This window comes from Phascolarctos cinereus, unplaced genomic scaffold (assembly GCF_003287225.1).
Source record: "Phascolarctos cinereus isolate Bilbo 61053 unplaced genomic scaffold, phaCin_HiC Scaffold_7;HRSCAF=346, whole genome shotgun sequence".
In the NCBI taxonomy this organism is placed as follows: Eukaryota; Metazoa; Chordata; class Mammalia; order Diprotodontia; family Phascolarctidae; genus Phascolarctos; species Phascolarctos cinereus.
The window spans coordinates 50,070,900-50,087,041 of record NW_027556180.1 but is presented as its reverse complement, the minus strand read 5'-3'; the positions used below and the strand labels follow the sequence as shown (position 1 = coordinate 50,087,041).

Sequence of the window (16,142 nt, the reverse complement as noted above, 5' to 3'; positions counted from 1 at the left end):
CTATTTTCTCTCAGTCCAACATCACTTATTTTCACAGTCAGTTTTATACCTTTTAAGGGTTCTTTAAAAAAAAAAAAGTCAACTACTATTCATGTCATCTAGAGTTCCACACTTTCACTTCAGCACAAAATAAGATAAATGTAGGTGGATGAGCCAAAAGAAAGTCATCACAAATAGGAGTGTGTTCCATCTTTATTTAAGGAACAATAAAATAATTTACTGGAACATAGTGGTAAGATAAAAGAGAGAAATGTAGGAGTTAGAAACAGATGACATACAATGTTCCTAATTCAGTTAATGAGTCCCAAAAGTCCAATAAATGACTACTTAGGACAGCCTGGTTTTTACTATCAGGCTTAGGGGCAAATACAATCTAAAAGAATACCATATAACTAATGTTCTTTAGCTGTGTGTTATAATAACTTTGAAGGCATATGAACATTTTTAGAGGTATGACTGAGACACCAATTTCACGAGTTTCCATCTTGTACAGGGAACTAGTTTATTATTCTGTTGGGGTTTTTCCAATTCATTACGTCTTTAGTGCATACTAAATTGGCACCACCTGTCCAAGAACACCCTCTTTTCACCAGGTTGTTGGGGAGCAGCTGAGCCAGAGACCCTGGAGAACTAGAAGATGCCACTTACAACCCCTAGTTTTCTTAGGTCTCAGGTCCAGCACCACCTACATGAGGAGACCCTTTTTGATACCCCCAAATGCTAGAACTTCCTCCCTGATGTCATCTTATATTTATTTTGTACTCATTTTGTATATAAATGTATGTGCTTGTGTTGCTTCCCTAGTTAGAATGTAAGCTGCTAGAAGGGAGGAATCATTTCACTTTTGTCTTTAATCCTCAGTACAATATCGGGCATACTGTAGGTACTTAACACATGTTGGTTCATTGTTGGATCACTAAAAAAAACAAAAAACACCCCCCTCCAAAAAAAAAAATCTCCTAAGCTTCTTAAGCATCACCAAGGGGAAATGAGATGGGTTCTTTCTCTGCCTGTCTCCTGGTAACTTCTTTTCTTCCACCTAGGATTACAGGATTTAGAGATAGAAGACCCTTTAGAACTCTGCCCCTTCATTTGACAAATGAGGAAACTGAAGGTCAGAGAAGGAAAATAAATCACCCAAGGTCACTTAGATAGTACGTAAAGAATGTAAGCTCCTTATGATTGCGTGCTGTTTCCTTTTGTTGTCTCTGCCTCCCTAGCATGGTACCTGACATACAGCCAGTGCTTACTAAATGCTCGGTGACTGAAGTAAGAGTGCTGGGATTTAAATTCAGATCCTCTGACTTTAAAGCCATAACTCCTTCCACTCTATAATACTGCCTGTCATGGTTTATTTTATCATAGGATCATAGATTTAGAATGTGGGGGGGAAAAAAACAAAAAAAACTTGAGGTAATCTAATTCAACACCACTCTCAACTTCCCAGGTATTAGAAACAGCAGTTGTTCTGAAAAGCATCTGGAGATTCTAGTGGATTGCAAGTTCAGTGAGTCAGCAATGTGATATGTCAGCCAGAAAAGGCTAATGTATTCTTAAGCCACATTAGGAAGATCAATTCCAAGAATACGGAGATGTTTAGTCTGTACTCTATCCAGCGCTCTGCCCTTGTCAGACCTCATCGGCAGTAACGTGCTCAATTCTGGGCACCTTGGCTTTAAAAAGAACAAAGTGGGGGCATTGATAGGCAAGGGAGTATCCAGGAAAGGGCCACCAAGATGGTAAAGAGTTCTGAATTCTTTCCCTATCAGGATCCATTGAAGAGACTAGGTCTGTTTAGCCCACTGAGGTTTAAAGTCAGGAAAACCAAAAGAACTCCTATCCAGTAATCAGAACTGTCCCAAGGTGGAATGGTTCATGAAGTCTTTGCCTTAGCTTCTTCACATGTAAACTGTGAATAATAATAAATGTAAAACCTATCACTCAAGGTCAATATGAAGGCAATCTCAAAGGAGATAATATAAACAGAATACTTTGTAAGCTTTAAATCACTATATAAAATCAACCATTATGCTTATATGTATGTATATATGCACACAAAACACATTCATTATTGCTGCATATCCACATATAGGCATATTCATACATATGAATATCCAACTATATAACTGGATATTATTCTTTGGAAAGAAGCATGACAGCAATGAATAATGCATTCCTCATTTCTGAAAGAACAAGGGCAATTCAAGAATTAGGCTCCTATGATAGATAAGAAATAAGCAGTCCTGACATTCATTAGCGAAATGTCAAGCTTTAAAAAAAAAAACTTTCCATCTACAAAACCACTCTGCTGTCCTTTAAGTGAACCACTACAACAAAAAACGATATAATTTTCACTGCCAGATGTCAAAGTATACCTGACACCCACCACCCATTCATTAAATAATACATTTTCCACAGCTGAGGAAAAACTTATCCTACAAAGAAAAGCAGTATTTTTGTTAAAATCATGATTTATGAGTTTTATTGATAAATTCTATTTAGTGATGATTGAAACTTGGCCCCTGGAAAACTCACAAATATCACCCTTCATTAACCATTTTTTTTGCAAAATAACTTTGATAAGAAGAAAATTAAGTTAAAAAAACTAAATCTAAGAAATAATTCAAGAACTTGCTTCAAACTTCAAAATATAAACTCTGAGATAATTGTTTTACCCTAAATTCATCATGGATCAATCCTTAATTCATACATTAAGTTATTAAGAGCATCAGAACTCCTGTGATAATTTAGTTATCCTTTCAAGAAAATACTAGGGTCAAAGGCATTCACTTTATTTTAAAAAATAATACTTCATCTTATAATAATTTGCTTTCTACCTTAGTTCAATCATCAAATATTATTTAGAATAAAAATAATCTACAGCCGAGAACATTCCCTTTCCTAGATCTTTGATGTAATTCAAAAATGTAGAATTTTTTTCCCCTGCTATAAAATCTGTTTTCTCCATAAAAAGTTTCAGACAGTTATTCCGGCATTGAAATGACTAAGAGCTGATCGTGCAGTTAAACAGTGGGTCTGGCCAATTCCATTCTACTCAGCAATGATGTTTTCATCCATCTTTCACAATCCCAAAGGATTTTCCAAATGCGATGTCACTTTCAATGGCAATCACACTTGGTCCACTCTATTCCATTCGGTTTAAGTCCCTTGCAAAACAAGTGTGGAAGCCACATTCAAATTTCAAAGGTCACTGTGACCTGAATACTTTGCATTATTTGATGACATACATGTGAAATTAAAGTGCTTCTCCCTTTTAATGGAAGTCAAATTAATTTTAAAAAGAAATGTCTCCTGAAAACATACCTCTCTGCCTTCTTTGTGTAGGTGGGAGAATACAAGAGAGTACAAGACATTAATGAGTATCTCGGTTGAGGTTTTGGTTTGTTTAGCTGAACTGCCCCCCCCTTTTTCTTTTTTCTTCTTTATTAAAAGGTATAATTCTCTGGGTAGGAAAATGAACAGAGTGTGAAAGGAATTGATAAAATATTTTAATTATAATATGAATTTAAGTAAAATATTTTATATTAAATATTATTTTAAATACTTTTATGACATTTTATTTGAGCAATTAGATTACTCACTACACCTTCCTGTGCCTCAATTTCCGTATGTCTGATAACAATAATAACTGTCCCTAAATATCTCAACAAGTTGCTGCTAAGATATGTATACTCTAACCTTGTCAGAATAAAAGGAATTGTAAAATCTGGGGCATTCGAATTACTAATAAATCATTCCACTGAGAGAGACACGTTTTATTTTAATTCAGGACCACACTTTTTTAATAAGTCATATTTTATCAAGTTAGCATAAACAGAAAACAGCTTCTCTTTAGTGTTCATTTACTTTGAGTACAAGGGTCTACGACTTCATTTATAAGGTTGTCCCTTCACATTAGAGGTTACAACCCTTCCATATCTAGGTCATCTATTTGCATAAATTGCTACAATTAAAAAACCATTTATTTCTCTGTTAGTCAATCTTCTGGCCACGAGTCTTTCCAAACTTAAGCTGTCCTGAAAGTCTTTCTGTCTTAGGGAAGGTCTGGCACAGCCTGAGGTCCGTGCGGAGAGCCTCTTAGACTGCAGGGTCACTTGCTCACATAATAAGCCACTGGAATTGGACTTTAGCAGAGGCAGAGAATTTTCACTTTTAATACAATAGTATCCACTAAGAGTGATCCAGTTCACCATACAGGAAGAAAACAATTTGCATGCTGCCACTCCCTTTCAAACCAAAACAAATATTTTCTTGTTCAGTTAAAATGGAGTATTCAACCAAACAGAAAACATTTTGTTTTCTCCCTCACTAACCTAGAATAATGGGGCATGGAGTGTCCTTCTAGGAATTTTATAATTAAACCTCAAAAAAAGTAGTAGTCGAAATTAACACTTAACCCAAGAGAAGACATGAGAAAATGTGCCTCCCTTCTTGAACTGCAGAGATGGGGAACTAAAATATATGCAACTGATATCAATGTAGTATTCACTTTTGCTGAACTGCTTTGTTCCCAATTCTTTTTTTTTTTAATCCTTATAACAAGGAATTGCTCTCTGAGTAGAGGAGGGAGGGAATATATTCAGAAAGGAATGTGATGCAAAAAACAATAAAAGTAAGATATTAAAATTTTTAAATAGACAATAGAATGAGTCATCATTGGGAAAAAAAAACACTAAGCTAACATTAATCTTGGCCCAGTTTCCCAGAAACTCTACCAGACCTAAGTGTACATCTTTTGTAAAGAATATAAAAGTTCCTAACACTTGCTGAAAATCTAAGTGGCCCCCTTTCTTGATTCCTTCCCCACAATAGAAAGAGCATAGGACTGGGAGTCAGGAGACGTGAGTTGAAATCTTGGATCTATCCATGCATGAGAAAATTGCTCAAACTTTTTGGGTCTCAGTTTCTTCATCTGTAATACTGAGATAATTACTCGTATACAACCTTGCGGTGTTAGTATGACTAAAAAGTACTTTGCAAACTTGCCAGTCATCTAGAAATATGAGTTATTGTTATAATTATCTCAAGTAAGGACCAAGATTGACTCTCTAGGAATCGAAATGGGGCCTCCATGACAACCTGGGTAAGAAGGACTTAGGTCATATGTGAGTGACCCAGATGACACGTCAAAAACCTGGCCTACTTCGAGAATTACAAATAGTCTTTAGAGTCATTTTAACTTAGACAAGTTGCTAAATTATTGTGAATGAGTTGAGAAGTTGGGAAAATCCTAAGGGAAGGTTTAAAAAAAGATGAATTGGGAAAGAGTATGGAAGTATGGAACATTCTTAATATAATGGCATCACTAGAAGATCCTCTCAGGGTACAGAAACTTGAAGGAAGAATAAACAAGACATGGACTTACATTGATACACAAAACTCCTCAATGTGGAAATTCCCTCACATATACAACTTCTCTGCAACTCATAGTCTTAAAGAGTCACCTCGAGCACGAGAGGTTGTTACCCAGTATCACACAGGAAGTATGTGTAGGAGGGAACATAGGTCTTCCTGGTTCTCTATCATGGTAACACTGCCTCTGACTCCCAAAGGAAGAGTAAAGGGTTCAGAGGTCAAAGAAAAGGAAGAGAAACATCAACACTTAGCCTAAATTACTATTTTGTCTAGGGCCCACCTTGTTTCCCTCAATGGACTTGGAACTTCATAAAACTTCCTCCTCTGCCTAGCTATTTAAACTCCAAAGGCAAATTCAGTCAGTCTTGCCTTCCTTTGCATTTCATTCACTAAGTCTGAAAACTCTATGAAGCAAATAGAGTACTCACTCCACTTCATGGAGACACAATCACTCTTGCCCAACTTGGAGGTAGGAAAGGAAGAGCCACAACTTGAAGTAAGGAGTAGTGATTAATAGGAAGGGCAAAAGAGTTTATAAAGTAGAGAGAAGCTCAATTTTAGAGACAAACAAATGAGTTCTGACTTCTCGTTATAAGCCTGTGCTGCCATTTCTTGGCACTCATGAGAAGCTAACAGTTTCCAGAATCTTGGAAAAATACAGTGGCACTACACGGAACATATGAGTAGCCTCAGTATCACTGAAATGGAAAACAGAGCTGGACTTAATTTTCCCTTGGCTCCTAAATTTTGATTCAATTTCTGCATCTTGTGATTTGATAGTGACATCATAAGAAACTTTTTCTTCCCTCTATCTTTTTCTTTTAATCTAGCAATCAATAGTATTTTCAGCAGTTGTTAATGGCATTTATGGGCATGAGGAAAGGAAAACCTTGAAGAGCCAGATGACTCTCAGCTATCAGCCACAACCTGGCCACCTCCAAATACAGCAGGCACTTTGGAAAGCTGCCTTAAGACTTTCAAACCACCTGCTAATTCTGAGCTTTCTTGTCATATTAACTTGGGAAATTCACTTCAATGAATTCATGGATCATTTAGGTTTTGAATCTGTTGATACAATTCACTTACTATACCTCATCAACATACATACTATTATTTCCAGGCATTCTAATTCTTTGCACAGGTTACCCCCCTACATCAGGTATGCATGTCCTTCTCACCTCTACCTCTTAGAATCCTCAAGTCCTTCAAAGGAAAATTCAAGGGTCATATCCTACATAAAGCCTTTCCTGATCTCCCAATTATTAGTAACCCTCCCCCCCCCACCGCTTTTTAAAATTTCAGTTATCCACTAGTTGGGTCTCCCTGGCACAATTCTCTCCCCATTGCAGTCCTCCTCCACTCAGGTATCAAAGGGATATTTCTAATGTGCACATCTGAAATGTCACCTCCTTACTCAATAAACTCCAATGGCTCTCTATCACCTCTGGGATCAAATATAAAATCCTCTATTTAGCATTCAAAACCCTTCACAACTTGCCCTCTCCTCTTCCAGTCTTCTTATATCTTATCCCTTCCCCCATACACACACATACTCTGACCTAACCATATTGGACTCTTTGATGTTACTCAAACAAGACACTCCAACTCTAGATTCTGGGCATTTTCACTGATTGCTTCCTACGCCTGGAACGCTGTCCCATGTCATCTCTATCTCCTAGCTTCCCTGGCTTCCTTCAAATACCAGCTAAAATATTACCTTGTATATGAATCCTATCTCGATCCCTCTTAATTCTAGTCCCTTCCTTCTGTTGATTATTTCCAATTAATTCTGTGTACAGCTTGCTTAGACAGAGCTATTTGCACGTTGCCTCCCCCATTCGATTTTGAGCTCCTTAAAGCAAGGACTATCTTTTACCTCTCTTTGGATAGTAGGTGCTTATTAAATGTTTACTATCTGAATGACTGACTGAAATCAATTTGGATAAATCTGTATTTACTTATCTCTGCATGTGTTTCATCTCTTCAACAGAAAGTACGCTCTTTGAGGGTCTGAATACTTCATTTTTGTCTTTGTATTCTCAACACCTCCTAAAGTGCCTTACTATTGTAGGTGCTTAATATTATTTGTGTAATTGTTCTCAAGCTCAATACTAGACATCTCTACATCCTCCCAGCTTGAAACTCAATGATTTTAAACTCTTAGTAGGGATGAACATTATTATATACCATAATGCATCAGCAAGCAGCAACACATGGTGAATCAAGTAATCAGTCAACACGACTTTTTCGATTTCTGTGCCAAGCACTGTGCTACATGCTGGATATAGAAAGATAAAGCAAAATGAGTTTGACCCTCAAAGTACTTAGACTTTAATGGTGGAGACAAAAGATAAAGCATCCAAAAAGCCAGTGAATTTTTAAGTATTTAAAAAAACACACTAAGACTTTGGGGATGCCGAAGACCTACAAAGATAAGTGAATGTTATCTTTTTAATCAATCTGCTACTGAAAGGCATCATGGTATAGAGGACCTCTGACACCTTGGACAAGTTACTTATCCCTTCTTCCTCAACCGTTACATGAGAAGGCTGGGTTGGACTAGAAGATTTGCAAGGACCTTTTCACCTCTTGCTCTATATTCTTGCAACCAACTCCAATTAAATGCTTATGGTAGCTTCACCTAAGTCCGATTCCAGCACCACGTCATGGCAAGCGTGGAGGTGGCCTTTGCCTGATCTTGTCAAGAGTTATGCCAGTGGGGACAGCTAGGTGGCACAGTGGATAGGGCACAGGCCCTGAAGTCAGGAGGACCTGAGTTCAAATCTGGCCTCAGACACATAACACTTACTAGCTGTGTGACCCTGGGCAAGTCACTTAACCCCATTGCCTGGCTCAAAAAAAAAAAAAAGAGCTATGCCTATGAAGTACAGGCTCTGGCAGGTTCCATCAGACTGGAAAGTCACCAACCGTGGTTCTGGCAACAGATGGAATCTGCTGAGACCAGCCCAGCTAAGTTCAGAGGAGCTCATTGCCAATAGGTGGTGAAATATTTTGGCCCTGGCAACCTGTGAAATTATGGCATAAGGATATCTGCTGATAAGTTTAGTTTCAACTAATCAACTGAGTCATACACTAATACTACTAATAATAAACATTTATATAGAGCTTTAAAGTTTGTAAAGCTCTATATATCTTATCGCATCTGAGTTAAAAAAAAATTACTTTGAAACCTCAAGTATTAAGAACTCAAAACACACAACTGACAGGATACACAATTTTAGGAATCCAACAGATCTACGTTAACACTTGTAACAAATCAAGATTTTGGTCAGTCTCATTGCTGAAACGGCCTCTGAAATTTTTGAAGTGATATATAAATGTGAGTTGTTTATTATTATTATTATTAATAATAGTAAGATTAATATTAAAGTGTCCTAGGCTTGAGAAGCATTACATATGCAGGCACAGCTGAACAGCTGTGGATAACATGGAAACTTCCTCGTACCCAGCTCATAAGAGAATGATACCAACGGTGAAATAATACAGACAGCAGCACCTGGATGTGAATCTGAGCCCCTCTGTAACAGTCCCTGGGTAGAGCTAATTCGTGCCTAGAGGAAGGTGGGAACTCTCACGATGAACAATTATAACCATATAATGATGTTAAATGGTAACAATCAATAAACATTTATTAATTATGTAATATGTGCCAGGTACTATGCTAGGTGCTAAATGTACAAAGTCAAAACAAACAAACAGAACAAAAAAACAATAGTCCCTGCCAATGGGGGAACTTCTGTTATATCTGGTGAGACAAGTGAATTACATATGTATATGTGTATATGTATATGTATATATATATATATATATATATATATATATATATTATGTTATATATGTGCATGCATGCATGTATAGGTAATATAAGCATGTCTATATGTGTATATGCATGTACGTATTCATGTGTACACACACGTGTGTACATATACATGTGTGTATGTGTGCATTTATGTACATATACAATAAATATAATTTCTTTTGGGGGAAAGACATTAATACCTGGGGCATTAGGAAAGGCCTCAGGCAGGTGATATTTGAGCTTTGAAGGAAACTCAAGATTCCCAGAAGTAGAGGGGAGGAAGGAGGGTATTCTGGCATAGAAGATAGTTTGTGCAAAGACAATGAGCCAGGAGATAGAAAGACAGTTACATCTGAAGGAGAGCAAGCAGCCATTTTAGCTGAGCCATACAACCCATGTGAGGAGGGGAGTCATACATACTAAACATAGAATAGTGAGCTAGAGTCAGGTGTTAAGAGTTTTAACAACAGGAGCCAGGGAAATCGGGAATGGTTTACATGAGGGTTTCGAGAGCAGAAGAAACAGAACAGAATGACATCTATGTGCCTCAAGGCAGCAAGGCAAGTTTCAGTCACCAGCAGTACCATGAGCTGATTCCACAGCTGCCTGTGGGACTCATACCTGTGCCATTGACATCTCTAAGATTATGGGGAGTCTGGTTCCCTATGGAATGTGGTAGAGTAGGAGGCCATATAAGAACAGGTCTTGGGGTTAACTTTGATATTTGTAAACTTTTTATATACCATGCTTTAGAAATGTAATTTTCGTTGGGGATAGGGATAGCAGGACAGAGTGGTGTATATTCCTCTAGATCTATATTTGAATCAGAGTGAACTCCCAGCGTGGAAACACTCTCCACCAATGCAGACCAGCATCTCATTTGTCATTTTAGAGACTGCCAGAGGCATTGAAAGGTGAACTAATTTACTTGTGCACCCATGGCAACTGTACATCAAAGGTTGAAGAATTTACCATCAGTGTGGTAACTGACCTTGATGCCGTGTTCATTCTCATTAAAGGCATTTGACAACATGGCTAAAAACGTCATGCTAAAAAAGCATGGGACCAAGCATGCAGCCTTATTTCACTCCATTGGTGCCAAGCATTCAGACTCTACTGCACAGAGCACAACTAAAATGGGCAGGCCAAGTTGTCCAAATGCCAAACACAGCTTGCCTAAAAGACTGTTTTATGGAGAACTCACACAGGGCAAAAGCTGACATGGTGGGCAGAAGTGATACAAGGACCCTCTCAAGGTTTCTCTTAAGAACTCAGGAATTGATTGGGTGATATGGGAGACACTGACACAGGACTGCCCAACATGGTGTGCCTTCATCCAAAAAAGACGCTGTGCTCTATGAGCAAAGCAGAATTGAAGCAGCCCGAAAGAAACGCGAGATGCACAAATTTAGAGAATCCACCGAAATGTTCACAAGGACTATTTGTGCCTGACCTGTGGTAGAGCATTCGGAGCTCCTACTGGTCTGATCAACCACAGGCAGATGCACTGTAACTTGACTCTGACATAATGATGTCATTTTGGTCCTCTTTGAGAACAAAGAAAATCAACCAACCAGCTATACCTCAAAGGTAGAACTTGAACCCAGGGCTTTCTAGATACAAAGTTAGCCCTAATATTCACTGTACCATACTGCCTCTTACCATACCATTAGTATTGTGAATCAATCATTATCAAAATATAATTCTGAGTAAAGGCTATGGATGGGCCCATTGACATTTTTCAAAACTTTTTTGGACACTTCTTAAAATGGGAGTACTTACAGCTTGAACAGTAATAATTTACCTGTTATTTGAGAAAATATGAAATCAAAGTTTGACATTAGGAAGTAGAAGCCACACGTGGATGTGAATTAAACAGGCATCACTGTGGCAAACACAAATGGGGGTCAAATGATTCTGTACAAGTAAAACTCCAGCCAGTCAGCTCCGGAGCACCCACAAAAACAGGCTTTGTTCACAGGCATTGTATCAATCTCCAACATACCAACCAGTCATATTATACATACACAAAAGTGACAGATACTCACTTTAGTTGGGCCATTTCCATTAATTACCACTGGTAATGTTTCATAAAAAGTATTTTTTGCTCTAGCTTTTCCATTTTCAAATTTCAAAAGAACTTCATCTGAGGGAGGGAAGAAAGGTTTGAATGTAAGGGAAACCACACGTATTAATAACTACAGACTAGGTTAGGTCTGGTTCTGTCCATTTATGTATTATTCCCTTGTGATTAATTCTGCAAGTCACTCGGGCAGGAATTCTCAAGCTTTTTGGTTTCCTTTGGCCATCTGGTGAATCCATTTTCAGAATGTTTCTAAATGCACAAGATAAAACACACACGATTCCAAAGGAAACCAATATACTGATACAGTTTTCAAAAAATTTTCAAAAACAAAGTTCAAGGATCCCAGGTTAACAACTCCTAAACGGTGGGATATGGTAAAAAAAAAAAACCTCATTTATTAAACAATTGAAAGGAGTTAACATAACTTCTAACTTAGTCTGATAAGCATTTTAACATGAAAGACTTAACATTTTTGTTGCCTTTTGCCTCTGACAGTCTGATGAAGCCTATGCACCTCATTTTAGAGTAACGTTTTTAAATGATGCATAAAATAAAATACATAGGATTACAAAAAAAGCAACTTATACTGAAATATAGTTATCAAAATATTTTCACAATCAAATTTACAAATTTCAGGTTTAGAATCTCATTTAGAATCACATTTGCTTTGGGGCAGCTAGGTGGCGCAGTGGATAGAGCACCGGCACTGGACTCAGGAGTACCTGAGTTCAAATCCAAACTCAGACACATGACACTTACTAGCTGTGTGATCCTGGGCAAGTCATTTAACCCCATTGCCTAGCCAAAAAAAAAAAAATCTCTGTTCTTAATTAACTCTAAACTAGTCACTTTCCTGAAAATAATGAAGAAAGTAGTAGTGTGTTTATACTCATTCAGTAGCTAATTCATCAGCGTACCAATAGCTCCATTGAGGGTCTGAAAAATCCGGCACTTGTGATCCAATGTAATATTAAGAGCTTCCTAAAAATGGAAACAATAAACATATTTTAAGAGATAATAACATTGTTGATGCTATCACATTTCTTTTAAGGAACGAATGAGATGACTGAGCTTAAGAAGGTCAATATAATACTTGGCAAAATTTGAATAAAGAAGCTAGTTATTAATTCAAAACGACTCACTGAAGTTAATAAGTAGTAGAGTTCTCATGATTCCACCCATTCTACTAGTTTTTCAGCAAAACTCTGTTTCTATAACACTTTTGTGAGGAAGAGGCAGCCTGGAGCTTTGATTTCAGTAGTGGAGGGAACTTCTGCCATGGAAAATCCATCTCCCAATACAGAGCAACAAATCCATCTCTTCTCTCACCTATAGTCTTCATGCTGCCCAGGACATTGTGAGGTTAAGTGACTTCTCTGTGACCACAGACTTAGTCTGAGAGAGACATAGTCATAGGGAGAGACTGGGCACATCCACTGAAATAAAACATGTTAAACACTTGGCAAAATCTCAAAAGGCTATATAAACGCTAGCAGAAAAGGATTTAACCAGGTAGGGCTTCCTTTCTAGCCTTCTATTCACTCTACTGTCCTGTCTCTTGCAGCATATAAATACATACGTATCTACGTTTTAGCTAAATGTCCATATTTTGATTCAAAATTTAATAGTGATGCATATCAATTACAAATTATAGTGAGGTAGATAATGCAAGTATTATTTTCCCTGCTTTCTTCCTTCTTTAAGAGGTGAGGAATTGCGGGCAAAAAAAAAAAGGTGAAAAAATCTTTAAATCAACTGTACAAATATAGGATAGAAGAGATAAAGCTAGTCACAAGTTCATATGAAAAAGCCATTGGGTTTTAGTGGGCTACACACTTGAACTGTCACAAAACAAACAAAAAATATGGGCTACAATAATCAAGGAGCAGTATCTGGAATGAGATCTTTCTGCTGCCACTGGAGCCTTCCCTAGTTCGAAGAAATATAATATTCACTTCTGGGTACCATGACTTCAGAAAAGCATCGACAAAGTAAATCACATATAGAGAAGGGTGTTGAGGATGGTGAAGGGCCTGGAAACTCTAGTGTACACACTGATGGAAATGAAGGTGTTTAATGTGGGCCTAGAAGTCTTCTAGGGACATGATGACAATCTTGAACTATGTTAAGGACTATCATGTAAAAGAACAATTAGACTTGTTTGGCTTGGCCCAGAGAGTAGAACTAGAGCTAAGAGTGGAAATTACAGGGACACATATCTTGGCTTTACATGAGGACAAACTGTCCTAACAGTTCAGACTATCCAGAAGTGGAAGAGCACCATTTGGCTGGCTTTGAAGGTGACACAATGGAGAACCATTTGTGAAAGATGTTGTGAAGAGAATTTCTCCTTGAATATGGACTAAATTTGACATCCCTCTGACATCCCTGCCAACTTTGGGCTTCTATAACATCCAAAGGTATTGAATGACACCAACATGATCACACAGCTAGTAAATGGTGGGTCTGGGACCTAGACCTCTTGCCACTAGATCATGCTATCTTTCATGAAAACAGGTCCATCACTTATTAATTACTTGCCTTCTTGCTAATCCATAACTCATTTCTTATTAAATACATTTTCAGTGACAGAATACTTTTGAATTATTTCATAAGTAAGGTTAGTCACCATGGTATCAATAGACTTCAAAACTATTAAAATAAAAAGGGTGAGGCCTTTTCAATTATTGAAGAAAATGTCCTGGGCGGGGGTGGGGGGGACAGACTACAGTATCTGTAACTGACAGCAAAGCATAGGTCATTACTTACCCTTTTCAGTGGGTCAATATAAATTTTAGTATAAAACAACTGATCATCATCATTATCTTGAAGGTTCCATTGCTGAACAATGCGGTTTATATAGGGTGCATATCCAACAAATCCTGAAATGGGAAAGACAAGAAGATCCTGGAACAAGTCTAAGCTTTTGTCTCTAAAATCCCTGCCCTGGGGCCCAAGCTGTCTTGATTGGCCAGTGCCACCTAAGGTCAGCATTATATTTGGCAGGCCCAGCCATGCTTTCACTTCATACTCCAGACAGTTTCTCACTGCCCCCCCCCCATTGAATTCATACTTTCAAATACGAAAATATAATGAAATCAATGCTACCACTGCTACAAGAAACGGTACCTCAGTCTCATCTGTTATGTATCCAGTAACCATCCCTGCGACTTTTCAAAATAATATACCATCCTGGCCACCATTCTCCATTAGAACAAAAAGTGCTTTGAACATAGTAAGTGCTAAATAAAAGACTTTTGTTGTATGATAACACAAGTATTTACCAGGGTTCACCCTTTTCCTACAATAGGAGGCAGGGTAGCTTTTCCCAAAAAAGCCACAAAGCTGTCCCTGACATCTGATTGGCTGAGTCCCCCAGCTGCCTCTGGTCATTTTGTTTGGACTCCCTGGTCACCTAAGAGTATAGAAAGGTGAATTACAAAAAGTCAGGGCTCTTCAAACTTGGCAAATGTCCCAAAAGCCCATGTGTCACCATACCCTGCCCATTAGTCTTACTTTTTTTTTTCTTTTTGGCTAGGGCAATGGGGTTAAGTGACTTGCCCAGGGTCACACAGCTAGTAAGTGTTATATGTCCAAAGCCAGATTTGAACTCAGGTCCTCCTGAATCCAAGGCTGATGCTCTATCCACTGTGCCACCTAGCTGCCCCTTATTAGTCTCACTTTCAAAGGGAGGTGAGGTAGCCTAGATTTCCAAACTATGTGCTACGTTGTTCTTATTGAGTATCTTTTTCTATGTTTCTATGCTATAACTAACTAAAGCTCCCTTAGTTAACTGTTAAAGGATTTACCTATGCCAACATCAAACCTGAACAGAGCGCTGCACTAAGTCAGACCTGTCCATTACATACAGTTTACCAAATGGTTCCAAAACATGGTATTAAGACTCATGGCCCAATAATGATCCACAGTACCAGGCAAACAGGATAAGCCTAAAAGTCTATTTTAAATAATTTCTATTCTTTTGTACATCAGATTCTGGGAGGGAAATTTTACCTTTTTTTTTTGGTGGGAGGAAGGGAGAGGAAAGGGAATGTGCAATTCTGGATCTGTACCTTTATTTGTTTAGGGAATTCCTTCAAAGGAAACTCTATTTAAATAATCTTAGACCCTGAGAAGTTAGATAATTTTTTCAGGATCACACAGTCAGTATGTGTCATGAGTCAAGACCTGAACCTATGTTATTCTGAGTCTAAAGTCATCTCTCTATCCACTAGGCTACCTCTCTCTTTACTTGTCTTAGAATCATAGATTTGGTCTGGAAGTGACCTCTGAGCCATCTAGCATACATCTCTCTCCCCTCCTCCCGTCATTTTACACAATCCAAAAATTGAAATTAAGTGATTTGTTCACATCACACAGCTAGTGTCAGGGGCAGGATTTAAATTCAAATCTCCTGCTTCAAGAGCCAGTAACTTTCCAATATACCATGCTATTGGACAAGTATATTTCCAAAATTAATACCAGTGACCGAAACCTGATAGAACCTGGCTAAGACCAATTGAGCTTGTTTTTTTTTCTAAAAAGTTTTTATTTTGTTTTATAAAAAAGTCTCTCCTTGTTTCCCTTTCTGCAAAGGATTCAATGTTTCAGAAAGGAAGAAACACTAGCAGACTGATGCCAAAGATGTTCACATCAGTAAAAGGAATGTTGGATAGGTGACTCGCTTTGAACATCCTGCTGGAGGTCTATGTCTGAGACACTGGCGGTTTTTTTCCTATACTTCATCTCCCTGTTCCTGTGGCTGCTAACTCCTGCTTTGGCTCCATTTACTGCACCCAGACTCAAGAAGGGAAGTCTGAAATTGGCCTGCTCTCCTTGTCCTTAATGGCAAAAACACAG

At 38.0% G+C, this 16,142-nt stretch overlaps 1 protein-coding gene across 2 annotated transcripts in view; it reads right to left on the bottom strand.

Annotated features, from left to right (window-relative positions):
• Nucleotides 1-16,142, bottom strand: part of PLOD2 (procollagen-lysine,2-oxoglutarate 5-dioxygenase 2) — a 111,870-nt gene that overhangs the window by 39,292 nt on the left and 56,436 nt on the right. For both annotated transcript variants that reach the window (XM_020980955.2, XM_020980956.2), the window contains exons 5-7: nt 14,052-14,164; nt 12,200-12,263; nt 11,245-11,342 (exon numbers count right to left, since the gene is read on the bottom strand). In XM_020980955.2, the coding sequence (XP_020836614.1) occupies nt 11,245-11,342; nt 12,200-12,263; nt 14,052-14,164 (275 nt within the window). The remainder of the gene's footprint in view (nt 1-11,244; nt 11,343-12,199; nt 12,264-14,051; nt 14,165-16,142) is intronic.